Source organism: Nipponia nippon, unplaced genomic scaffold, assembly GCF_047370975.1.
Source record: "Nipponia nippon isolate SJK-2023a ecotype South Korea unplaced genomic scaffold, ASM4737097v1 scaffold_4, whole genome shotgun sequence".
Lineage (NCBI taxonomy): Eukaryota > Metazoa > Chordata > Aves > Pelecaniformes > Threskiornithidae > Nipponia > Nipponia nippon.
Genome location: NW_028262358.1, coordinates 77,245,057 through 77,273,056, shown reverse-complemented (window position 1 = coordinate 77,273,056; position 28,000 = coordinate 77,245,057). Strand labels below are relative to the sequence as shown.

The 28,000-nt window shown below is 40.0% G+C and overlaps 1 protein-coding gene across 1 annotated transcript in view; it reads left to right on the top strand.

The window, feature by feature from the left end:
- Positions 1-1,569: 1,569 nt before the first annotated feature.
- CRYBG1 (crystallin beta-gamma domain containing 1) overlaps positions 1,570-28,000 on the top strand; it is a 65,631-nt gene continuing 39,200 nt past the window's right edge. The window contains exons 1-2 of the mRNA XM_009463324.2: positions 1,570-1,696; positions 23,651-25,140. Coding sequence (XP_009461599.2) covers positions 1,661-1,696; positions 23,651-25,140 — 1,526 coding nt within the window. The 5' untranslated portion in view covers positions 1,570-1,660. The remainder of the gene's footprint in view (positions 1,697-23,650; positions 25,141-28,000) is intronic.

The window sequence follows — 28,000 nt, the reverse complement described above, 5'->3', positions numbered from 1 at the left end:
AATACAATCCAATTTTGAAATAAAAATATCCAAATACATAAATTAAAAAAAAGCTGGATTTTAACTAATTGTTTAATCATCTAAAAGACTAAATATATAAAATGTCATTTTTATCAACCTTTTTAATAAAACCGTATCTTCAGAGAATTCTATATTCTCGCTACTTTGATTTTTCAGACAGTGAAATGAAAGAGGTAATATAAGTTGGTCAGTTTTTATTATTTTATAAAATAAAACAATACTTTATTATAAAATAATAATAATAATAGTAACAATAGTAATAGTAATAATAATAATAGAAAATAGTCTCCTATGTAAATCTAATAATATAAAATAGTCTCCTCCTCTTAGGAGGGGACTAAGTGAACTTTTCCACGTTCTTTGGATTCAGAATTTCAAAATTGACACTGCAGAATAAACAGAAGCAAAATTAGGTCCATTAAGCTTTAGGACTGACTTGCTAAAAATTAATGTACTGTTTTAGAGATTGTATACATTTCCATTGCGACAGCATCTTCCCAATAAATGACCTTCTGTTTTGAGAATTCAGCTGATTCTTTACTCAGACAGCTTCCATAAGGAAGGTGAGCAGAACGTGTGATGTAATGTGCAGCTATAAACCCCAAATGTTGTAATCTGCTGGTCTGTAGAGGTGGAGTGACATTAGATAAGACAACTAATTTTTCTGCCTTGTGGCTCTGATGTGATTATCCTGTTGAATATTGTACTTGGTTTTTGGTTGTTTGTTATCAGGAAAAAGCTGACAAGTTAGAGTTTCAGATAGCTAAAGCAGCAGGTGGGACAAATTAATGTCTAATAAGAGGAGCAAGTAGTTTGGCTAAAATAAAGCTGTAAACTTGAGAAGTACCAGAGGCCTGGAACCACTACAACAAGAGAAAACAGCTCAGTGTGTTTTGTCAAGTAATACGGCACATATTATCTCAGGCTTTATTTCGCTAGGATGTTGTCCTGGTTTCAGCTGGGATAGAGTTAATTTTCTTCTTAGTAGCTGGTATAGTGCTGTGTTTTGGATTTAGTATGAGAATAATGTTGATAACACACTGATGTTTTGGTTCTTGCTGAGTAGTGCTTACACCAGTCAAGGACTTTTCAGCTTCCCATGCTCTGCCCGGTGCACAAGAAGCTGGGAGGGGGCACAGCCAGGACAGCTGACCCAGACTGGCCAAAGGGCTATGCCGTACCGTATGACGTCATGCTCAGTGTATAAACTGGGGGGAGCTGGCCGGGGGCAGCGATCACTGCTCGGGGACGTGCTGGGCATCGGTCGGCAGGTGGTGAGCAATTGTATAGTGTATCACTTGCTTTGTATATTATTATTGTATTATATTATTATTATTATTACTACTACTACCATTCTATTTCGTTTTACTTCAATTATTAAACTGTTCTTATCTCAACCCATGAGTTTTCTGACTTTCACCCTTCCAGTTCTCTCCCCCACCCCACTGGGGGGGTTGTGAGTGAGCGGCTGTGTGGTGCATAGTTGCTGGCTGGGGTTAAACCACGACAGATGTATTAATTCAACAATGTTTATTCTCCTTTCAGGTACTATGATATATCAGGCAGACACTATACTGTTCAAGAAAACCAAATACCATCAGTAATCTGTCCACACTCTTATGCTCTTCCAGCAATATCAATGTCTACTGCCTCATTACCAGCAGCACTTAGAAAGGTAAGAGAAAACTAAATATGTGTGTTTACATAAAATATCTATCTATCTATATATACACACACTTACATATATCATAAAGAAGATGACTATTCTGAAAACAGAATTTAACACTAGGTATAATTGTAATCTTCCTTTAAAGACCTGTGTTTGAAGTACTGGAAAATTTTCAAATGAATATCATATACGGAAATAAGGAAGGTACATAATGACTATAGCCAGCATGAAGAGCTAACAAAGGAAATGGCTCAAGGAGATCTTCCACATGTTCTCACCAACCATATGGCTTTTTCCTTTTGTTCATAAAATATATATAAGCCAAAATAATAAAGGAACAGCACCTACACTTTTATGGTTTCTCACTTAACGTGTACCGTTTTCAATGTTAAGTTTTATTCCAGAGAAGGAGAAATGGCTACGCATTTGTTTTCTAGTGTTCATTTAGTTCATATAGTGTTACTCATTTGCTTGGCAGCAGTATTACTGCATGGAAGCAAGCTAGGGAAAATGCTAATTACTTCTGTTCTAATGTGAGAACTTAATTTCAGATTGCAGACAAGGTTGTGCAATGCCATTCTTGTCTTTATTGTAATCTTTCCATGGAAGGAGAAATGCTTTTTTTTTCCACATTAACAAAAGTACACAGCAGGCCAGTAATTGAAAAAGTTGTTTTTTTCTTGGTTGTGGAACTAACATTCATCTGAATATATTTGATGAGGGCTTAAAATATTCTGTCTTTAAAACAAATAAATTTATTGTCTAGTCTTCTCAAGCCAGAAAATCTCATCTACTAATTTCTATGTGAAGCCTTTGGAAAAGACTCATTGGTCTTTGGTTGAATACACAAATAATATAAACCCCAAACATCCCTTGTGGTCTCATTCAGCATCTTAGTTCTATTGATACTGTAGAAACATGTCTACAAAAAGAGCTCCGTTCTTCACAGTTACCAAACAGCAAAATGGCACAGTACTGTGATTTCTATTGCAGTAGAGCTAGCTGGGGAATTAGCTTTCCAACAGAAAAAATTGCTGTTCGCCCTGTTGCTGTCTTGGATGGACTTGTATATTAACGCCTTGCAAGGACTTCTAGAAAAGCAAGTAGATGTTTGATTTTTGCAGTGGAAATGTAAGAATGGCAGAATTCAGCTGTTACTTAGTGAGCTCTGAGTTGGCATCTTGTTCTTTTGGAATAAATTGTTCATACTTACAGCTAAGTTGAACTGTTGGGGTGTCATTCCTCTAACCTGGAACCAATCCATTTGTACTAAGAACAGTTAAAAGCCTTTATATGAAGCATCTAAAAAAGTATCAGAGCAGACTGCATCATTTTATACTTTAAGGCATAACACAAAGGTCTGATTGTTAGATAAACCATAAAAATCAGGGAAATTGTGTGTGTGTGGCGGGGTGTGCGTGTGTGAATTCAGCAGTTTCTTCTGTATTGGGATAATCTGCTAATGCATGTAATAATATAGAGTCACCTGCGGATGATAGATGGTTTATGGGGATTGGGATTTAATGAAGCCCTGCCTTCCTTCAGTATTGCTTGTGGGAGAGCAGCAGAAAACGGTGCATGACACAGAACATAAGCTGTTTGCACCAGGCTCCTCTCTGGTGCTGTTCTCTCTATGGAAATCTGTTCATAAGCCTTTCAAAGGTGAATGTACTAAGTAGAGTCTTGCAGACTAATTTACACAGCCTAATTTGTATTATCGTCTGTTTTTGCCCAATTTAGGTTATTCCCTTTACCTGGGATAATTAAGAGCTGACTCCAGAAATGACTAAAACAGACAAGCTCTCCTGCATTCTTTTAGTAATTGAACAGTCTTCCTACGAAACCTTGCTTATCAGTCTCTGGAGCTTGTTAACATTTGGTTTTGTTTTCTGAAAAAAAAAAAAAAAAAAGAAGTAATTTTATTTTGCTGCTTTCCCTTTCCTTTTTGTAGCAGTGATCATTAAATGATGGAGTTCACTCTCACCTAAATTCCCTTCCACTCTCAGCCAGTTCGTGCCTACTAGTCAGCAGAAGATCTAAAATAGCCACTCCCTTAATGGTTTTCTTCACCTTCTGAAGAAAAAGCTGTCCCCAGCATATTCCAAGAACTTGTTGGACTGTCTCTGTCTTGTATTTCTTTTCCAACAGAAAAAAAAATTAATTCCAAGAAGTAATTAAAGCCGGCAGGTTCTGTCCTTTTGGATGCTTCCCTTGCTTGATCAAAAAACAGTCTTCTCTCCACCCAATTAACTAGTGTATAATAAACTTCTATCATAATATACCCTGCTTTTCCCCTTTCATCTTCTTCCAGGATTGTTTAACAAATCTTCATCTTACCTATTCCTGTACTTCACAGCAACTGTTCTTGATACACAGTGCAACTTTGTTTCTCTTTCTTTATGTTTGACTTTCATAAATAGCGGTGGTAAACCAGCAGGAAATTAAAAACTGTTTAAAATCACTTGTTTGATAGTGTTGCTCAGTGAGTAAATGTTGTGTTGCCCGAACTGTAAGCCAAAAATATTTCCTCTCACTGCATCATTGTCTTGGGAAAAAAGCGACATCCTCCTATATCAATACTGCTTTCTCATTAAATACCTCTGATGCTGATTCAGATGTACGTCTAGTTCTGTACAAATTTTTCCACTTCTTTTCCCTTTGCAGTGCTGTGTGGAATTTATCACTTTGTTTCATTGTAAGCTTCTGATTTGAACAACTGAAAATGTCAACTCTATAACAATGAAAGAGAGATTTTAAAGTGCTCGTATCAAATATATAAATAGCATATGTTCATTAAATCACTGGGAGCAATTAGATTATGAGAAATTCATCAATCATACAAATTTAAATAGACATTTCATTTTCTTGACTGTTCTAGTCCTGTACTATTTAATGTGCAAAACATTTGTTGTACGAAAATGAAGGTTAACAGTTTCTCTTTTGGTATTTTGGTAAATAGAAGTTTGGTAACACACTAGTAAATACTAAAAAAAAAACAGAAATAATTTCTAGATGTCAGTTCTGCAAAATACTCTTATTTCTAGATTTCTAAAACTCAGCTTATTCCTTTTCCTTTTCCCAAATAATGCATTGCATCCCTGGTTACATTTGCACAATCTAGTTTTGCTCAGTGGAGCTAAACAGGAGGAGTATTTGGTGTCTTTGAGTTTGTTTGCAAATGAAGGCAAAATAGCTTGATTCGATTCCTGTTTATATTTAGAATGTCTATGCAGATCCACACTGAAGATTATTTAAGCTGTCATAACCTATACTACATGAAGTAGATAGCTGTGGTCATAATTTTTTACTGTTTTTTTAATATCTTTAAGACTGTTTAATTAATAAAACAATGTGGCCAGTGTTCTCACTGTGAATGAAGAAACAACTTCCTGAATGTTTGATTCATTCCATTGTCTTTGAATAAATAATAATTCCATTTGAGGACCAAATCACAGATAAGTGTATATTTTGCAGTCATACAGCTTCAATAGTGACAAAATACTAATACCAATTGAGAAGGAGTCCTACCTGTGATATGGCAAACTCAAATGACCTTAAATTATGTAGTTAAAGACAAATAGGCTTTAAGCTTTCCATATAGTTAAGCCAAAAGGCATTTATTCCTGTAGAGAACAATTTCAAATTTTGATTGGCTTCCGCTGATAGTAAAACGAATGAATGTAAAGAGAGTTCTTAATCCTTCATTATTTATACATTTCCTATGCACTAGGAATAATGATCAGAAAAAATCTAGACTTTAAAATTCCACGTGAGATACTTAGGTCTAAATAGTGTTTCTCTAAGTCAGTCACATCTATGTGCTGTAATGCTGTCTGTCTCTCTTATATTCAGGTGTTGATAAGTCATATTTTCAGACCTATAGTCAGGTACTTGTCTAAAGGTTTCTCAGGATTCTCAATCTAGATAAGAGTTCTCACACCTACTTGCTACCTGAACACAGCCACTGCCTTTCACACAAAGATTCAGGCCTATGACATGAATATTTAACGAAGGAAACTGGGTGGAGTACTTCTAACACCCAGGTGTGGTTGTGGAAGCCCATTTTGATTCTGTGTCAAATTACTGGATTAAATGAGTTTATTCTATCACTGCCTTTGCCATATTCCTGAGACAGCAGATATGCAGATCCCTAATTCCTCCTGCTCTTAACTCATCTTTCAAGATGATAGCTCATCAAGGTCTAGGATATTTTCAGCTTAGGATTCCTCATCTGCTTCTTTAATTTCATTTCTGCCTTGCTCAGAAAAATGTTAGCAAGACATCCAGCTCAGGTCCTCATACTGCTTCTCCTTACAGTGCTTTATTTTCTCAAGAAATAACAAAACCAAAAGTCTGTTTGGGATCCCACAGGGTTACAAAATCACTTCCCAGAGTGATGTTTAAACAGTAAAAACAAAGCATTTTATACTGCCATTTGATAAACTTCCAATACCAAGTAAGTGAGCAAGCAGGTGAGCCAATTTCCAAAGTAACAGACGACAAAATTATCATTTTGTGGATAGGTGAGAGGAGCCTGCCCGGAGGAGAACAAGTCTTTGCCTTAGGGTTCACCTCAATTTTTAATAGATAAGGCCTTTCAATGGTTAACTGATCTCCTCCCAAAACTTGAGACTGAAAGAAGAGAAGGCATCCTTCTCCAGCTTGGAATGAGAAAGCTAAACAAAACCTTGTAGCCAAAGTCCTATGAAGTGAGTCATGCAGGGGCTGAGAACATTTGCTGATGTAGGTTTTCTCAAAGGAGAAAAAAAACCCAACAATTTCAGGAGAGCACTAACCTGCCTTGCGCAAAGACTGAAGGGGAAAAAGGAAGGGGAAATTATATGCCGCTATACAATTTTTTTCTTTTGAGGTGAAGGGCAGGTATAGCCAGGCAGTCACCTAAGAGGGGCCTAGGTGGGGCAGGGGGGTGGGCTTGTTCTTGGTTTTCTTTTGTTTTCTTTTAAAATCTGGATAAGTCCTCAACTGTTTGTAATAGGTTATACCTTTCCAGCTAATTAAATATTGCAGCGGGACAAAGTTTTATTGTATTACCTGAAAAAAAAAAAAACAAGGGAAAAAAGCCTGCTCAGTGCTGTGCTGGACATCCAGATTCTTGCCAGAGTTTCTGTCTGCTTAACTACACTTATGCTCAACTTTTGTAGAAAATAATGCACTTTGATCTGTTGGGGTTTTTTTTTCCTCTTCTTCAGTATAACTACTGTGTTCTTTACCTGGTAAAATTACTGTCATTCCTTGTCTGGCAAATATAACAAGGGTCACTCAAATTGGGTTGTAGGCCTCACTGATTGCGTGTGTTCGGTGCAGACGGTGCATTGCTACTGTACGATGCTTCCAGTCACTCTCCTCGCCCAACTGTAACTTGTTTCCCTGAAATAATGGTCTCACTTTCTACCTCCCTCCTGGCCTTAATAAGTTGAATCATTTTCCTTTCCTTTTTTCTTTCTTTTTCTTCTTTTTTTTCCACCAGCCATGGATTTGGGATTGCTGTCTTGATGTATTTGTATGAATTGAAGAGAACAGTATATAGAGAGAATGGAAAAAGATCAAATGTGGTGAAGCATGGATCACATGAGAGCCCTTTGACAACATTCAGAACAGCTACATTATTCATTGTCTGTGTGGCTCCTAGTATGGATTTTAATAGGATGTTATTGTGTTGGCCAGCACAGTAATTCCTTATTGTGGTTTAAAATGTCTAGGAAAACATGAGAACATTACAATAGTTTATCTAAATTGTTTTTTTTTCCTTTTGTCCTATCTATGCAATTTGTTCATATTCTTGGGCTGCAACCATGCTGTGGTTTGGGCAAGAAAGTTATCTTAATAGGAGAAGAATGCTGAAGTCTTTACTTTGAGATTCGGGGGGGGGGGGGGGGAAGGGGGGGGCAGTAATCAAATTTTCAAACCAAACCAGTTGAGTAGGGTGGAGAGATGTGGGAAGGGAAAAAGAATGCCTCATTTTGTCCTGGCCAATGCCAGCATTTCTTACATGGTTGACAAAGGATTTAGACACTTAGCAAATATTTAATTTGCTCCATCCTTTAAACTTTTAAAGTTTTTATAGGATGTTTAGCTCTGCGTCATGCTACGTTTTGCAATAGTTTGAGATGATTAATACTGAAATATTCTTTCAGAATTATTTAGTTGATAAATATGCAATTCATAATTAAAAACACAACACCACCACAACCAATAAGAAGCAAACAGAATTTAAATAGTACTGAAATCATCATGGAAGCCAAAAAATACAGAACTGGGACAGAATTTAAATGCTGACCATTTAAGTCACAGTGATGCCTCCCACAAATACTTGCGCTCCAAGGAGCCACTGTATCTTAACTTACTTGTCCACAGTATTTGGTGAGTAGTACGATAAACCAATAACCTGAAATGATATGGTAAAATGTTAAAACCCACAAAGTACAGAAGGAATAACTTGAAGATAGCTTCTATCAAAGCACTTTTCATTGAGATAATATTTAAGAGCATGGTCTACAGAGACATAAAGGCAGTGTTGACTACCATAAGTATGCTTGACAGAAAGGGATGCTCAGAATCATGGAAACAAAGCAAAACTGGCCCCAGCATGTACAGATAGTCTTTGTGTAATACCACCTGCTAGCAAGAACCCACATGTAGGCCAGCTCTTCCTAAAGAACAGTACTAAATAACAGCGGAAGACTGAACTACATTTTTGTTAATTCTTTCAGTTTTAATAACTTATGATGTTGTCTTTTAATATGAATATTTCTCAACATTGACACTAAAAACTATAGAAGTAGCAGAGCCCCTATGCAAGCAATTTACTTTTAATAGCGCATGGGTACTGTTGTACCTGTAGGAATGCTGAATCAAGACACTGGGACAGCCATCCGTAGTTGTAAGTCACCATTGGCAATGCTTCCCGGGCTGACAGAACTTAGATATCATGTCTGCTTTAAAGAAAAAAATAAAGATAAACGTGATATGAATTTGTGTACCACAAGCACTTTTGCTTTTGGGCTGCAATAATTGCATGTCCATTGTTTTATCTGTATCTGTTCTTTGTCAAGGCCTTGATAGGAGGAGGGAAAGGGGACAAGAGGGATACCAGAGAGGAGAGACCAAAAAGATTGCACCAAAGTAAGCCAAAAAAACCCAAAGCAAGCCAAAATACCAAAGCAAGAACAACTACTTGTTTATAGATTAAATTCACAGCAGAAAGGAAAGAAAGCAAACCCCAAAATATAAGTAGGAGTGTTCAGAAGACAGAATAAGCTGTTTCTGTCATTTAAGTGCTTTCAGTTATCTGATACCAGGTTTATGCTTTTCTAGGATTCTACTGTAAGTCTGGTTTATTTTACGTCTCTGGTTAAAGAACTACAATTCTGGTAATGACATCCCCAGAAGAGTAAGCCATTCATAACAGATTTTTCTTTCTAACATGATTGATCTGTGTGAGACACACAACAGAATTAAGAATTCCTGAGTTAAGAGTATCCATAGTGGTATGTACCTTTGGTTAAGCATCATTCTGCTCAGATTTCCCAGGACACAGCAAGTATCCATAGCATTGCAGCAGAAATGCTCTGGATACAAAACTATGATTCTTTCATAGAAGAAAATGCCAGGCGCCCTCAATTCAACCTCATTTGTTAATAATGAAAACAGAAGAATCCAGCAGCTAGTTCTACACGCACAGTCATACTTACTGTGTAGGCAGAGACCAAAATTCTAAGAAGTCCCAATGTCAAAAAGCTTGGACATCAGGTCCACTATAAAACTATCTGATTATTATGATTTGGCTTTGTAACACAGCTCACTAAAGACCGGCTCATCCTTTCATCTTCCAAAAAAGTCTGCAAATTTATGGCCAATTACAGCACAAGAGGTTCTCAGCTATCCGTGACAGAACCTCTTGGAGTATTGCTCAACAGTTACTTCTCTGCTTAATAAAATACCATTCTGCTGACTGTACTGATGGCATCATTGCAATTTCCTTGTTGGTCCACTTTTTTCCATATTCCCAGCTCATTATTCCTCTTATCCCCATTTGACCCACAAATTCATTTCAGTATTAACTTAAAAAGGTTTTCATTTTGCTATTTCTAACCTGGCTTAAGACACCAACTCTCTTATTTCCTAAAAATAACATCTAGGTTATGTCCAGGCTGGTTCAGAGAGACCTTGAAAACATCTTTCTCTCTTGTATTTCTGTTGCTTTTTGGTGAGGAGTTTAGCACAAGAGCATTTAAGTTGTGGTTGACTGCAGGCGTACAGGACTACAGCTGACGGCTAACATAGGCCTTAGAGAAGTGCAAAAGACAGTAGGGAAGATGGCATTGAGTTACTTAGCATTTTCATAGAAGGAACATAGCTCCTGGAATATTGGTACAAGAGGAATCTGTCTTGTAGTCTAACACTTTGGCATTCAAGATGGCAATGGATGTACTGAGTCAAGAAGGTTACCTCCACCCCTTTAGAATATAAATACATTTGAAGGCAGAGTAGGAATACCAGTAAATTCTTATTCTGATAGACATCTTTCAAGTAATCACGAAGTTTATTGAGGAGATTGTTGGTTTTTTTCACATGCAGTTTAAAAAAAACAAACGGTAACATGTATCAGACAGCTTACATTTATTTACTGTTGGCTGGCAACTTAAGACAGATGTCACTTGGAGAACTCTCCTTCCAAGCAGTTCAGCACATCCACCTCGATGCAGGAGAACTATAAAAAGGCTATATCCAACTTTACGTTGGACTTGCATCCTGCATAGTCTTCATGTTGAGCTATGTATGGAATTGAATTTCAGCTTAGTTATTGCATGCTCCATGTAATACTGTGAACAAATTTAGAGGATGCAATGGGTGAAAATGTGTTTCTGTTTGAGAGGGTTAGTGATGGCTTAAAATACAGTCACGTGAGCAATGGTCCAGGAATGTGACAGTGCTGAGGTCTTCAGGGCTGGATTGCTGAATAATCTACAGTCCCCCAAGCAGTGACAAAATCAAAGGTCTATCAAACTGGCAAAATACTGCGCTTTGCAGGAGTGAGATAATGTGGATAGCCACATACTCAGTGTGGCATTGCCCAGGGAAGGCAATGAACCATTCATGCATTGCAAAGTATTAAGGAGGTCTGTTGTCAATGATCAAGCAAGGACAGTACGTAATGAGTCTGGTAATGGTGACATGGGAGCATGCACCAGGCAGTCCAGTGTTATCAGCGGCCATCCTTTATCTGCCCCACCTTTGTGGATCATCATGCCGTACACCTAGCATTTCAACATTTCACTGGTGTTGCTCATGCTAGTATGTAACTCTTTCTTAGGATGACACCAGGCACTTTACTGCCTTCTTCCCAAAGGGCGTACTCCTCCCTTCTCTTGCCCTTGGTGAGTACAGTCCTGTGGAGTTGCTCTTTGAATCACCAGGGGTTTGTTTCTGGCCTCCACGCTAGGCTACTGTGCAGTGATCTGTGTGGAGAACTGTAGACTGTTTTGCATCATGCTTTTCTTGTACCACTTCCACACTTGTGCAATGTGTTGGAATGGTTTTCAGGACCTTGGCAGCTAGCTGTGCTCTCTCTTTGGGTGTGACCCTATTTCCATTTTGCCATGCTACGTGACCAGGTGGCTCAGCATATGCACAGTACACCTGTGCACCCTCAGATCTGAGAAGGTTGCGACACAAAGCTTTTAGTAATAGTTCATTCCTCCTGACCAGGCTTTTGCCACTTTATACGCTATATAATGCATATGACAATTAGGAATGTGCATATATATATACACACACACACACACACATATATGTGTAATTTATTGCTCTGTAGTTCCAGCTGCAGTACAATAATGGGTTTGCAAAGGGTAGTCGTGAAAAACTTCATCTTTCTGGTTTTATGCTCTTGAGAACTGAATTACAGTGAACAAGCTGGAATGCTGCTTCACTTATCCCTTTAAAACAAGCGCTCAATCTGCCATCGCTCAAGATCTGCAAAAGCAAAGAGTGATCTGCTTTGATAAAGAATTGCTTAAACTACTGCTTGAGTAAGATTTAGAGATTCTAAAAGAAATCTATCATTCCTACAAACTAGCATTGTTCATATAACTTTGAAAATCACAGTAGGTAACATTTCAACAGATAAGTTTTGAGTTTGTTGTGATTGCAAACAATATCTAAAGATTTAAATAGAATATAATGTTTTGTTCTACAAACATTGCATTTTCATAATGGAACTTGACATCGTAATTTCCTCTAAATTATACCTTATGACATGCAAATAAAAATATAGCCTCTTTCCTTCTCCCATCTTTACAATTCCCCTCCTCTTTTTTTTTTTTTTTTTTTTTTCATTTTACCAGTTTGATTTGTAGGGTATATTTGCTGAAAAAGAGAATAATTGTCTAGGAGGAAAACAGGGATTGAAAAGCGTAGCTTCTGAAAAGTCTGAAAAATCTGAACAAACTAATGTTTAGCAACCAGAATTTAGATAAAAAGAGCATCAAGATCTGTTTACTTTTTTGTATTTCATCTAGAGAAACTTGTGATTTTAGAAGGCTTATCAGTGGTAATTCTGGATATTCCTCTTCCCTCTTCCGCAGGGGAGTTTTGATTGTTCTGCTTCTGGGAATGCTGAGGGTATGTTTTTTCTTTGGCATGTAAGACTTAATTTTTATCAGATAAATTTCTGACTCTTGGACCTGAAAAAGAAAACCACTTTCCAAACATGAAAGAGGTATAGACAGTTTGTGAGGGTTTTTTTCCAAGCAGCTGCCCAGTGAAACAGAAGCTCACCCTGCTTGTTGCTGGCTGCTGTTCTGAGCCTTGTGCGCAGCTGGGAAACTGAGGAGACTTGTCAGGTTCATCCTGCGGCTGGCTGGGAAAGCCTGAGTTACAGCAGAGACAAAAGATGGAGTCACTCGGAGATGAAAAGGGCAGGTAGCTAGAGGAAAACCATGCAGAGTAACAGAGATTTGTCTTACCAGGCCCTTCCCACCAGGTGCCAAGAAGGCGTGGGAGGGAGGCGGTGGAATAGGAACGGGAGAGAAGGCACATACCTGCCTTCTACATACAGGAAGCACTTGTCATCTACCAGGCTTTAATGGAAGACAACCAGGTCCCTCTATTCTCAAGCACTGACAAATAGTGGAGCAGACTTATGCAAAGTGGTCTCTGAGAGTTGTTAGTGGAGCGTTTTTACCATATTTTATTTAGAAAGAGTCTAAAATAGTTTGAGCCCAGCACTAGAACTGTTGTAGTTAAAACTGTGTTTGGTTAATCATGATGCTTTTCAGGGTTAGCTTTAAAAGCAGCTTTGTAATGTCTCTTGTTCTAAGCCACAGACACCAAGGCCAATCCTAGAGTATGCTGGATTGGCCTATGCCCAAACTAACATCTTCTTCAGAAATTCAAGTGCAGAATCAATAATCCTGTGTATTTCTTGACATTTCCTGGAAATGCTGGTATTTCTGAACAGTATAGCTTCATCCAGTTTGATTCAGTTCCCTGTTGCATTATTGTTAATCAACAAAATATATTTTTAGAGGTAAGACGTGAATTTTTTTTTAAGAACATCAGGTAGGAATTCAAACTTTCATCCGATTGTCCACTAGTAATAGTAGTGAGATTTAAATGCTGTTGTAGTTGTATCTCTTTAGCAGCTAACATATAGTAGTTAGGGTGCACAGTAGGATAATGCAACACGTCTGTAATAATATATCTGTAATAGCAGGAAAACATCCATCTCCCTTTTTCTTCAGAAGTAATAATGTATCTGTTTTCTGGACAGACATGTATTGTTTATTATAATGTTTTATATACTAATTAGTTCTGTTCAGAGCCTGAAATAAACACACCTAAGAATATAAATGCATTTCATTAAAACATTTTCTCTTAGAAGTTTCTCTTGCTTAATGGTGAATATTAGGTGATACTGATGTAATCGTGGGATTAAGAGCAAAGAGTCTGCAGGACTATTCCACTTTATTTACTTTTTGCCCACTGCACTGCAGGGAACCAGTGGGTCTTGAGTCATTCCTATCTTCTCTGTACTGGTTTTATAAAGTTTATTCTAATTAATAATAAGGCAATTCTCTATAATAATTATTATAATAATTAGTTTGAGGGACTTCTGGGAGCCTTAGGTGAACACTGTTATTTACAATAAATGCTAAGTTACAACATTGCAATTCAAATGTAAAATGAGATGTCCAGCCATTTTTATAAAGTCAGGATAAGGTATTTTAGTAATAATAGTTCCTTGTACTTAATACTCTTCCTGTGTACATGATGAAAAAACTGTACATCAAAGAAATTATCAAGGGGTGTAAACACTTTATACATTTTACAGAAGGGCTCTTTGAAGCACTTAAACTATCAAGCCCAAATTTTCCAAAGCAGCTGCTATGTTGGGTGCCTTCATATTGGGGGGTTGACTTGAGACACATTTCAGTTGAAAGGTTCTGTTTGTTTAAAGGTACCAAATGGTACCCTGGCATAATGTGTAAGAGAAGTTACATTGTGCCATTTTTATCTATTTAATGAGAACTTCCGTGGAGAAGAGAGATTCTATTAATTTCATATTTAAATACACTTTCATTAAATCTTGTCATTTTTCATCCTACTGAGTGGTTTTCAGAGTCATAAACATACAGTAATTTTTTCCTGTTTCAGGACCATCACATCAATTTCGCAAAGCAAGCATGTCAAACATGCAGTTCACTTTGTTGTTTATGAAATTTGGCTTTGGTCAGATTAGCAGTCCAATTTCCAGCTTGTGTACTTTTGCAGTTTTACAGTCTCACATTAACAACACAGGGCTCAGAAGGATGGCTTTCTGCCTCTTCCCCTGTATGCCTGTGACAGCCTATCTTCTACTGTGCCTGATCTGGGGAAAGTCCTCGTGTTTCTGGTAAAAGGCTTTTAGTTTTCCATTTATAGTTTCAGACTATCTATCTGCTTTACCCAATGAAAAGAACCCCAGTTTTCTAAATTTCAAATGACGTAACAAGTTACTTTTAGGAATCTAGAGCTAGAGCCACTGAAGGACTGAAACACTTAGGTGCTTTAGTTAGTTAAACTAATTCTTAGGCCTATTTTCCCTAGACTGAATTAAAACTGGAGGTAAGGACCTAGGTTTCCTACCTAGTGCAAGCAGGGAGTGAGACAATCTACATCTTCATCTGCTGAGCACTTAGAGCTAGCTAACAAGAAAGACTGGGCACAGGAGTGTATTAGAAATCCTGCCTTGCTCTTGAGCTACGTGCAGAATCATGTAGAGATGCCCAAGCTAGCCCAGGAGGAACCAGCTCAGTTAGCCAGCACAGAGTAGTCACATCAGTGCCATGTTTGGCAAAGGCTAATAAGATATGTGGCTCCTTAGGATTGTTTCCTCTTTGTCCCATAATCATTTGATGTAAAAATGTATAAACAGTCTCAAGAAGACGGATTAGAGTATCTGGAATGAGATCCAAGGATTACAATGAGTCTGACAGTTTTAATAGAATTTCCACAGTCTGATTTCAAAGGTGTTGTCAGTGTGTATAATTTCTCCTGTGGGAATATATATCAGTTTTACTGTATCTAAGTGCTTAGCAAATAAATAAATTCAAATTGCTACTTAAAATGCATTTTCTTAGACGAGAACAATGCACAATGGAAAACATAATCGGTTGTCCCTTGTGAATTTTTAGCTCACCTAACTAGCAGTTTTTGTCTCACTGTAAGCTCAGTAGTGTTAGTGAAAACTATCAGTCTTTGTCATAGTACCTGATTTTGGGTTGCTCGGGGAAATTACTGATGCTTTTATGAAATTCTTGGGTGTGCTCTGAAATGCTGCAAGACTTTTTCAAATGTCATATATTTTCAGGACTGTGGAGCTCCTATTGACAACAACAATTTTGGGTGAAAGTAAGGGGAAAAGATCAAGACTGATGGTGCCTAAGAAAGAGCTGATTTCCAGAGACTTATAGCTTAGTCTGTCATACAGACACTCTTGGATTGGCAGCAAAAGAATTCTATTTCCTATCTCCAGTAATTATACATAAATACTTAATCAAAAAGGAATTGGGAAGTGTTACCGTGATCTATAGATCTAAATCAGACAACTTACGTTAAATCCATACTTACCAATACACACCATTTAGAGTTAGTGACAGGACACTGTATGCTTTCACAAAACAGAAGAGAGACCTACAAACCTAGAAGAAAGAGACCTAGTAAATGCAAAACCACTTCTGTAACAGATTCTTTATCATTCTGAATTGCATTCAGAATTGAAAAAAAGGCAAGGGGTTACATTTATTAATTGTGGCTTCTGGTTAGGGAGACCTAAAAGACTTCCAAGCCCCTCTTTTCCCCTCCAAAATGCTTTTGTCGTTTATTGCTCAACAGAAACAGTACTTTCAAGTTCCTGTCTCTTAGAACAAAACACAGATAATATATGTTTATTTTCACTCTTTACGTCAAAAGAGGTGACGGCTCGCTGAATCTTTACACTGAGTAGATTATCTAATGATACAGCTCGGACCCAGCAGCAAGACTCGAAATCTTGAGAGCAAAGATGTGAAGCTAACTCATACCAAACTTTCGCACTTTCTCTTACATTGAAACACAAAGAGTTACAAGTACAATAATTTATGTTAATGCTATTTTTTGCATATAATTTTATTTCTGGAAGTCTTCCAAGTTCAGGAGAGTTTAAATATTCTCTCAGTTCTTCAGTGTTGAATGATCCCTGCTCCTACTTTTGTTGCTGCTTGTTTTCTGCTTTTTCAAATCCCTTTTTAGTATCACTTTTCCACAAGTCACTAGAAAAATACAGATTTAATATACCAACTCAGAAAGCCAAAGAACCAAGGACGCCTGCATAAATCAATCTCTTGCTGAATAAAGGCACAAGTGATTTTTTTTTTTTCTTTAGCCTTCTTAAATGTGGATCAGAAAACAGTACTCAAGTTTGTGAGAACCAACGTGTGTGGTATATTTTTTCCTACTGTTGCATATCTACGTTCTAGTATTGCATGTTAATTAATGCACGTAAGGCATTTTCCCAACACTAACTTCGTATTTCCTTGCAACAGGTTCTCTGCTTCGGTAGAGGTGCTTACTGAAGGACTTGTTGCCACCCTTCTACATCTCTTTCTCCTATCCTCTAATTGAGTCCCTTTCCTAGTTATAATTTGTCTGCCAAATGACTTATCAGCTGGAAAGGCTCAAGTCAGATACTACTTCCTTTTTGCTTCTTCTTAACTGAGTGCTGCCAGAAGAAAGAAGGGGTTAAAGTGTGGGAGGATTGCTAAGAAAAAGGGTTTGGTTAATGACACACAGGACTGCATCTCACACAGCATAGTTTGTTTATTCTTCCGTAAACAGCAAAAAGAATTATCATCATCATGGTAAGGCAAATAGCACTCTCTTTTTTCCCCTCTTTAAACCCCACCAGAAATCTTTGGGTTAATACACGATTAATTTTTTTAAATCATAAAATCAACGGATCTCCATTAGTTTTATAGAGCGTCTCTTTAACTGACAGATGCTCCTGTTGACAGAAGGGGAGGGGGCAAAGATTTTAGTATATGGAAATAACTAGCTCTGGGGAAAAGGAGATGGGAGCAGGCATGCCCTTTCTGACATGCCTGTTCTTTTTTTATCAGCCTCCTTTCCTAAATGCTCATGTATGGATCTGTTCATTTTTTATTTATGCTTCTTTGTCTTTCCTGAGCTTTTTCGAAAGATTTCTATTTATTTGATTTTGCATGATTTGCTTCTTTCCATTTTGCTGGCTTTTTTTGATACATCCAATATCTAAATCTCTGTGTTTGGCACCTAAGAAATAATATGGGATTTATACTTAAATCTATGCTTCTTGAACTGATTATTTCCTTTCAAAAAATTAGTTAAACATGCGGGCTCAGTATTCTCATTAGTCTATATGCTGTTGCAAAATGGTCCATTTTCAGTGTACATTTGAATGAAAAATTTAGTTTTACAGTGAAAAAATAAATTAGAAGCAGACAGGTCCTGTTCTCTTGAAGACATGAACTGCTTTGCTAAGATATCCCGACTTACTAGGAAATATAAATAGTTTGTGGAAAAATACGACTACTAAGAAAATTTACGTTTGTTTCACTTCACTCTGCTCAACATGCTCACATTTATAGCTCCTTGGTTATTCAGGTAGGTCCCCCAATCTAGATAACTACATTCCCTGTATACAGAGCTCAGGTAAAGCTGAAATTGTTTAAAATCCAGCTGTTGCTGTTTCTATTCTCTGTAAGTATAGCAGGCAAAGAGCTGGAAGAGGCAGGGAGTAAATTCCATGCTAGAGTGGACTTGTTAAATCTGAAGTATATTTCTTTCTCTGCCTCTGAAGAGGACACTGTCAACCTGAAATCTGATATATTTAAAAGAAATGCTAAAAAAGTTTAAGGTGTATATGCCAAACTCTTGGTATTTGGAAGAAGGCAGCATGTGGGTTAAAATAACAATAAGTCGTACTTTTCATAATAGTAACCCCTCTTTTGTGGCTTTGTGAAGGGTCAGCATAAACAAGGAAAAATTATTATAGTGAATTGAAGTAATTCAAGGTAACTGGTTAAGTTTAGAAATCGTTTAGGTTAACTTGAAATATAATTGCTTTTTTTCCCTCAGTGAATCACAAAAAAAATTGTTTCAGGTCAAATGTTTTGTTAAGCATAATTTTTTTCCCATGCTTTTTAAATAAGAACACAAGCAAAAGCAGCAAGCCTTTATTTCTGTCTACAACTCCCTCTCTCTCTCTCTCTCTCTGCCAGTAGTTAGGGCACTCACCTGTAGGAGAGCAGTATGAAATCTTCTCTCTGTAGGATGTGAAACAGGGACTCGAGTGGGTCTTGTGCTTCTCAGACTTTTCTCCCTTAGCTTTGATTTGTACATCCTTCCTTCTAGTTTTCCTACTAAAATTTTTGTAGCACATTGTGCCAGACAAATTTTCAGCCTAACAAAGCCTGGCACTGCTAGTGCTGAATATTTGAGTCTCAGTCGCTGCAGAATGCTAGAGCCTGAAGAGTAGCAGTTTATTTAAATGTTTTTGGCTAATGCACTTTTTGGGGTATCACGTGACTGCTAGAACTCTGAGGCTTTCTGTTTCTCATGGTTGTGAGAATTACAATACTGTGATTTAAAGATACCTATAGTTACTGGTGTGCCAGTATGAACTTAGAAGGGTCCTACATTATTAGAATTGTTCAAGATAGAAGAGTCTCAGAGGTTTTCATGTTACTTGAAATCCAGTTTTTTATTACCTTTTAGTGAATGATAAAGCTCAAACTTACTCTTCACTAAATATTGTTTGTTGCTTTTTTCTCTGAAGGTGAATATATGCTAGCAAATAAATGTTTAAATTACAGAACTGTCCACACTAGAAATTACTGCCTATTAGTTACCACAAAGTTGCTAATGACTAGTAAAAATACTACTTTTTTCTATAATGTGTGCTCTAAGAAGTGTTTTCAGTCATGTTCAACTGACTCAGATGAACTAATCTAAGAAAATAACATCCAATTGATCCCTTGAGACACAGCCTGAAGTTCTGATTCAACAAATCACAGCAGCTTATGCCTTCTCTCCACTGGAGACCAGCAAAGCACATGTTTAATTACGTTGTTAAATTAGGGGTTTGGCTGTGGCAACTTACATTAGCTAATGAGAAAAAACCCCAGCCAAAAACAGAGGAAATATTTTAATGCTAACATAAACAGGTATGAATATAAATACAAACAAGATTTACATTTCTTGGTTAAGAAGGCAGCGTTTTGCTTCCAGATTAGAACAGCGCTTTAAAGATTTGCGCAGCGTACTTGAAATGGCTTCCTTCATGCTGTCCAAGGAATGGATAGGCAAGTCCTCTGTTTTTTTTAGTTGCCAACGCCTTTGATCAGGGATTCTGAAACGGCAAATGTCTCAAGGGTAAGAATGCTTGAGCAGAAGCACGTTGACGAAGCCTGATCTGCAGAGCAAGGATACTTCTTGCCTTCTGAAAATCAAACATTTCAGTGCTGCGCTCTGGAAATCAAGCGTTCCTGTGCTGTGCTCTGTCAGGCTGGGCCCCGCTTGGAGACTCTTGAGAAGCTGTGCCCTCTTGCACTGGCAATACTGGCTCACCTACATTTATCTCAGTTAAAATACAAGCTCTTCAGGGCAAGTACCTGGCCTTTTATGTGTTTTGAAAGAGCTGTATATAATTAAGGTACTTTGTATGAAGAAATTACTTCAAAACAGTTTACATAGGGCAGCTATTTCAAGATCAAGAAAAAATCTTTAGCCTCGTTCCCTGAGGAAACGAGGCTTATGTGACTGGACTGGCTGGCTGTCCCTCCTCCCTTCCATCCAACACCTTTTGAACTTGTTGGATAGTTTAAACTACATTTTAAAGGGGGAGACGTCTCAAAGATAATTAAGTTCCCATGGACTTTATGAAAATCAGCTGCTGGGAAGAGAGAAATCCAGATCCACAGTTCAAATAACTAATTTTTTCCAAGTGTAATCTTGCAAACCCAAAGCTTGACTGCAAGTGTAATAATGAGTGTCAGGTTGATAGTGTAACCCCAACTAATTTAGAGGACTCGCAGCTATTATGCATCCAAATATTAATATGCAGATTGACATAATAATGAAATTAAATTTCCCCTATTTTGGTGTTTCACTGGTTTTTAATACGAACAATACAAGCATCCTCCTCACACTTGTAGTTATTATGAATTTTCGGATAAATTAGTGTCACTCATTGCTTATTGGCTTGCTTTAAGTGTTCCTGAAAATGTCGTATTTTAACTTTTTTTTTAGCTAGCAATGTTCACTCGTGTCTCCTTATCCCTTCCCTATAATGAGTTAGTACTGGCAATACATATGTAGAATCAAGAAATTAAATAGTAATTGGGCTGCATTACTCATGATTGTTGCATCTGATAGGGAAATTTATAGTTGTTTGTTATCGCAGAAGCGCGTTAACTTTCTGAGCTGTATGAACTCAGTGCAGCCCTCCATGTTCCTCTCTATTTAATTGAGTGTTTTGGTCCTGCTGGTTGAAAGAAGTCAGCGAAGGCAGGGAAACAACAGACATCGAATTTTCTCATTTGCAGTTTATTTCACTATCTCAAAAAAAACCCCAGCAACTCAAAAACTTAAGCTCAAGGTCACGATCACAGACTTGCCTATTTGAAACCTGCTGGGGGAAGATGACTGTGCGTGCAGAGACAGGACTTCGTTGGTGGTGGAGTTGCTTATCGGTTGTGTAACACACGAAAGAAAGGTAGGGAAAGGCAAGGGTTCCCGTGGATTTCTCTTTGGTTGCGGTACGATAAGCTAACTCTACATATTCCCCAGTGTAGGTTTCCTGTATTTTTCATGTGTTTTGGGCAAGCCTCGCTGCTGTACGCCATTTCACTGGCAGTAAGTAGGTTCTGTGGGGCTCTCCTGGAGCCGAGACCGCGTTTCACGTTTGGGGGAAGTTTTAGAACGGAGGCCAAATGTTAGTCTGTTGATGAAGCAAAAATAACTAACTTAATACTTTTTCGCCGCGAGGAGGAAGCGACCGTGTAAATAAAGGCCCTTATTTTCTTCAGTAGCCAGAGGGCCAGACACGCCGCGGGCTGGGCCGCCTGGCCAGCCGCGGGCGGGTTGACCTGGTGCCTCTCCCTCCTCCACGCAGGGCCCTCAGAAGCGCCCAAGTGAGACTTGCGTGGTCCTTCCTGTTGAAGCTGTTCCACTTCATAGAAGTAATTAAGCGTTAATTAGAAGAGGACTAGTTTAGCATTCATTAAACATTAAATACTAATTGAGCGCCCGGGGAGAGCGCCGGCACCATTAGGCCGCGGAGTCATTCTCACGCCGCCCCGGCGTGGGGCGCCCGCCGCCACGGCCCCCTGCAGCCCGGGCCCGGGCTGCAGGGGGCCGTGGCGGCGGGCGCCCCACGCCGGGGCGGCAGGCGCAGACGGCCGCCGGCCCCGCGGTTGCGAGGTGGTAAAACGCGGGTTCATTTCCCCTCAGGGTTTTGAACCGAACTCTCCCACAAGGGCCCCAGCCGCCGGGCGGTGCCGGCCCCGGCATGCCTACCCGGGCAGGTCCTGCCGCCGGGGCTGGGGAGAGCGACGCCTACTCGCGGGCACCTCGTTCAGGCCGGGCGGCCCGCGCTGCAGCCAGCCGCCCGCCTTCAACCCTCGGTGCTTCTCCCTCGACATCAAAAGTTGGTCGGTTTCGCCCGGGGCGGCGTTTTGCCCTCGATAACAAGGAAGCCGCCGCAGCGCGGGCTGCCGGGGCACGTACGGGATGCGGCCCCCCCCCTCGCCCTCCGCCGCCCCCTCGAAGGCCTCGCCTGCGGCCGCCCGCCTTCCCGCTGCCCCCCAGCCTTCCCCCTCGCTGGGGGCCGGTGCGACGCCACCGCCCCTCCCTCCGCGGCCGAGGGAGGCGGCCCGGCCAGGTAGAGCCGCTGCCCGCGGCGGAGGCGGTGGCTCGGGGCGGGCCGAGGCGGAGCGCCCAGACAGCCGGCGCCGGGGCAGCCGCGCGGGTAGCGGCGCGGCGCGGTGCGGTGCGCGGCGTGTGGGGCAGCTCCGCGCAGGGGCCGCCGAGCCGCGCCGGGCCCGGCGGTGAGTGTCGGGGACGTTGGCGGGGCGGGGAGGCGAGGCGAAGCGAGGCGCTCGCACATGCACCTGCGGAGCCGGGCGAGGACGCGGGGCGGCTGGGGACGGGTAAAGTCCGCCGCGGCTCCTGCCTCCCGCTCGTCCCGCTCTGGGGACGGGGAAGGAGGGCGGCAGCTTCGGCGGGGTGGCTTCTCCTTCCCGGTACCGCGGGGCTGGGCTGCGCAGGGCGGCGGGTGCTGAGGGGGTACCGGCCCGGCACCCGGTGCGCCGGAGCCGGCCCCGCGGGGAGGGACGCGGCGGCGGGGCGGGGCGGGAGCGGGGGGACCCCGCCGGTGTCGGCCCCGGCCCGGCGGCGGGGAGGGCGCGGGTGCTTCCGCGCCGCCCGGCCCGCGCTCGGCGGTGGAAGGGAGGCCTGGACGCTGGCAGGGGGTCGCGGCGTCTGCAGCAAAAAAAAAAAACCCAAAAAACCCCGAGTTTAAAACGCGCCGAAGCAGCCTCCGTGCTGCCGGGAGGGACCGGCGCTCCCCTCGGGAGGTCCGGTCCGCCCCAGTCGGAAATACTGGCGGTGTTTTGAAATAGACGTCTCAAAACAAGTGTTCATCGTACTGGCATGTAAAAAGTGCTACTATATTAAAATGCAAATATGCATGTATCCTCGGCAGTGCTGTTGCGTGTTTCCTGTTTACCATGTTAATTAGAAGTTGTAAGGGAAAACTTCACCAAGTGTAATCCAGGGCAGTATGTGACCCAGTAACGCTCATTGAATGATGCGGTGGCTTTTGTAGTTCTAGGTTTTCTAGCCCAAAACACAAGCCACATATTTATTGGACTTCATTAATGAGAAATGTATGAATTGCAATACAACTTAGGCCTTTGAAACTATTCTCTGCCAGCATGAGTGTCAGTACTAACTCAGACAATATGGGGAGGAAAGTTAAACTCCCCGCTCTTGTTTTTGTAAGGAAAATTTTGACCAAGCAGTTTGTCCCCAGCCTTACAGACATCAGGATGCTTTCCTGTATTATTTTGGGTGACGTTAACTGATTGTGCAAAAGTTTGAGATTTGGGACATATAATGCTGTTATTGTAAGGCAAGATGAGCGTACTTGTAAACAAACACAGGCAAAAACATACAGAAGGATCTTGGGATTTTAATTGTTTTTTGAGGGTTTTGTTTTTCTTGTTCTTTTTTGAGAGCTAGTAGTGTTTAGGAAGCTGGTTTGTTCCCATTCACTGTGTCCTTTTAATTTATAGGTGGTGCTAATACAAACAAATGTGTTATAGAAAGAATTTTGATATTAACCGAATGTATGTTTGTTTGTTTGTTTGTTTGTTTTTATAGTCAACCTCACAATTTCCAGATTCTTCCAGAGAAGAGAATAAAAAGAAACCAGTTTTGGAAATACTCGGAAATTGGTTTGGTACAGGGAAAAGGAAACATGTCAAAAGTTCACTAGAACACACTTCACATCGGAAAGGGGAGAGATCAGTTTCTCCTCACAGAGTGCAGCCGATACACTGTAGGCACATAAAGGAAGGACACGAAGCTCCTCAAGTACAGAAGCAAGTAAGAAACATCAGTGCCGTTTCTGAGACACAGGAATATAATTTCAGTGCGGAAGTAGGACCGCTGTATCGCGACACCATTTCAGAATGGAGTAGTAGGGGAGTCTCTTCTGACAGTGAGTGGTCAGCAGATTGGAGCAGCAGCAGTGAAACCATTAAAAACTCTTTCTTTGAGAGTAGCCTGAATGTGGAAACCCTAGAACTGGAGAAAGGATCCATCGCAGATATAAATAATTCCACAACTCCAGATTTCATAAAAAGCTTGAGAAATTTGCCTAGTGAAGACTTAGAAAAGAGTATCTTAAGCCACAAGCAGCTTGTGAACACGTGGGTGTCTGAGGAGCCTGGGCATGCAAAACCAAAGGATTTGCCATACGAGTTGGAATCTGCGGCGAGTGAACACACACATTCTGCTAGAGTGTTAACAGTTGATATCTATCTAAGAAAAACAGACGAACTCCTTAATGAACCCGTGACTGTTACATCAGAAGAAAATTGTAGTGACTCGGACACAATGGATAAAAAATCTGCTAATAAAAGATCTGGAAAAAGAAGAAAATCTCAGTCATCTGGTGACATTCCAAATGGAGAGAGAAACCAGACTGAGACTGCTGCCAGAGAAGAATCTGTTTTTGAGGATGATGTCGCTTCTGAGGTGTTTTCAGACAAGATAATAAATTCGGAAAGAAAAGGGAAGTCTCCTCAACAGACTCCTGAAAGGAATTCCTCTTCCTCGTGTAGTAATCAGGACCTAAAAGTTGGATCTGCTCACAAAGGGGCATCTAAAACTGAAGCTGACAAAGGCAAGCAGCAGATCTCAAACACAACCCCTGCAAGGAGAAGATCATATAAAAAGAATCAGTCGGATGCTGTCCCCATTTCCCCTACTGGTTTGAAGGGTCAGGTAAAAGATTATGCCTCGAGAAGGCAACCCTTAGCGTCACCAGAGAGCAACCCAATGACAAAAAGAACTTCGGTGGAAAAGGGAGCTATACCCGTGGCTTTTGGGGAAGACAGCTTGGAGTCCCCCAAAGTTTCTTTGGCTGATAAGACAGAAGACACTGCCTTGGTATTTGCTGAAGGCAGAAATGAGACCAAGGCAGTAAAGCATGATAATGGTTCGGATGGAAGAGCTTTCTTGCGTACTGATGGGATTAAAAATGGAGACCTGTGTATGTCAGCTGAGAGACAGATGAATTCTGATTTAGACAGCTCAAAGCTGAAGAGTTTGGATGCTTCCAGAACAGTCACGACAAAGATTAGCCTGTAAGTAACATAAACTAGTTTACTTTATCCCTGTAGCTGTAATTTTGCCTGTGTCTGTGTTTAGGATTTTGTAGGAACACTAGCTATGTATCTATCTAGATTATTTTCTAATAAGGACTGCCTTTTTAAAAAAATTTATCATAATTACAGTTACCACTTAACAAGCACTGTAGTTTACGTGTGTTAGAAAAATAATTCTTTTTTCCATTTTTTTTTATGGATAGGAAATTTATTTGTATGTCAATTCCATTACATGGAATAATTTAACATACATAAAAGCCTCTCTGTCGCCATTGTTAGTGCCCCCGTTGTTGCTCAGATTAGTTCAGCTGTGATTGACCTTAATGTAGTTTTGCCATCTGTAATGTAATTGAGGATGTGGTTGAAGATTTTGTATGTGAAAATCTTTGAATAAGGCATGTGTTTGAGTTTTTCTGTGAAACAACATAAGTTCTGCTGTTATTTTATGAAGAAATGTAGGATGCAATGTAGAACTTGATCCTTTAAATGATATGATCAATCACACCCCAGAAATTTGAATACGTGTAGTTGCTTTCATAACTATGTGCAGGATGAATCATGTAAATTTTTATGCATGTGAATAACATCAGGCGTTTGCAGAATTATGCGTGTATTTAGTTTGCAGGATTTGGTTTTACACTCAAAGAAATTGTCGTCTGTCAAACAGAGGTGATCAGTGCTTTCCTTAGGATTATAAAGAAGCAGATGTATTTATAACTTTCACTGTAATCACCAGTATGAGTCCAGCAATTGATTTCCTGGATTCTATTACATTCTCTTCTGCAGTGAATCACTTTATTACATTCATCATTTCTGTTGTTTGATGGTCACACTGTGTACTATGCACTATTGCTTTCCTCATTCTGGTACATTCATTTATAAGTTGAATCTTATAGGTCCACCCAAGGTACACTGAGTGCTCAGAATTGTCTTTCAGTTGTGTTAGAGGGATGTGAATGTTCAGCATTATGGCTTAAGAAACACCTATGTTTCCAATTATGCTTCCCACATCTGAGAAGCATAGGAGCATTAGGAACAATTTCCTTTGCACAATTTGTAGTACTCTACATCTGATTTGTTAATTTGTAACTGAATTAAAAGCACCTAGTACTGAAAGTTAAATTGTAGTATTTTTGTACATGGTGATGCTTTGCGATTGGGCGGTATAGATCACGAATCTTAAACTCAGAAGTTTTGTATCTTCACAACTTCAAAGGAAAGGTAGCTTTCACATCTTTCTCTTTGTGTCACTGTCATTAGCGATGATGAAGTTATAAATGCTTGCGTAGCTGGATTTAATTTTTCTGAGTATCTTCTTGTCTTGCTGTACAGTGAATTATCTTCTGCTGTACTCATAAAGTAACAGACAAGTATCCTTTCTGACAGATTTAATTTTAAAGAATATTTCACCTGATTTTGTGGGGTGTGTGGCACTCTGTGTCTTGGCTTTATCTGCTGCTATAGGAACTTCAGCCCTGGGTGGGGACCACTGTGTTACATGCAAGGTTCCTGATGCGTCTGGTAGCTGTCATTGCAGAGTACCACACAGTTTCTTTAGCCAGACAAATTGATATGGTCACATTACCTGGTGTAATTGTGGTCATTCATCAGAACATGTGAACTATGAACCTGGATGTGGATTAAGCTGCTGTGAAATGGCAAAGGAAAAGATGGTGCTGCTACTAGAAGAAGGTGTGGTTTTGTTCTCTCGTTATTACTTTGAACTAGAGAACAGATAACTTTGCCATTTTCAAAGGTTAAAAAATTATTGTTAGATACTTCACATGCGTCCCTTTCTGGTTGAAAAATACTCATTTACTCACAGACTCATTTGCCTCCTATAAGATGGATTTTGTATAATGAAAGTCATTTTCACTTAAAAACGCATAATATCTCTTACTAATGATATTGTGCCAATTCTGAGCATCAAGTTTCTTTAGAAACAATTTTAAAAAAAGTCGGTTTTGCTGGTTCCCTGCAAGTAGCGATAGCATTTTCTGTCTTCTCTCTTTTTACGTCTGTGCACTGGGCAACTTGGAAGTCACAGGATACTTTGCTTCTAGCTTTTGAAAGGGAAAACCTATCAGGTTTGAGACTAAACTGAGGTTGATGGTACATCTTAATCAGCAAATAAAACCTCAGGCAGTAGTTACTTTGATGTGCTTAGCGGAAAACTTGGCTTCAGTTGTCATATTTGATGTTCAGACATGGTTTTGTAGTTGCCTTTGCATTTATGCCCTCTTGTTGAATTATTCTGCTCTTTTAACATGCCATTTTTCTTTGCTCACCTCAATCTGATGTTTTGGCATCAAGAGTTTTTTGGCATCAGTTGCATGCTTTACATGGTCGTTTGGACAATGTGCTTCAACTATGTGACTCACCTTGCATTTATGACTGTACTGGGAGAGGTTTAACTGCTTGCTTCCACAGGTTAGCTGCAAGGTGTAGCCAAAGAGAAGGACATCAGTATTTCTCTTGTGCCTGCTTGTTCCTGGCATTGCAGATCAGCAATGGGTAGTAGGAATCAGCCACACTGGGCTGTTTGTAAGAAGGCGTTTGCGCTGTTAAGTGAATCCATCTTTCCATGCCTTCCCCCCATACAAGAGGGGAGGCTTAAAGGATACTCAGACAACATCTCCTTTTAAGCAAGCTTAGAAACTCAGTTCTTGAAATAAGGTACATCTTTTGGCTGTGTTTAAAATCAGTATTTCTTAGCGTGGAAAAAAGTGTAATGAAAAGATGAGTTAGAAGTGGCCAGCTGTAGTAGATGGAGCTCCAGGGCTGAGCTTTCTATTGCCCTTCGGTCGCAGCTGTTTTGCTGCTGTTGCTGCTGTGCAGA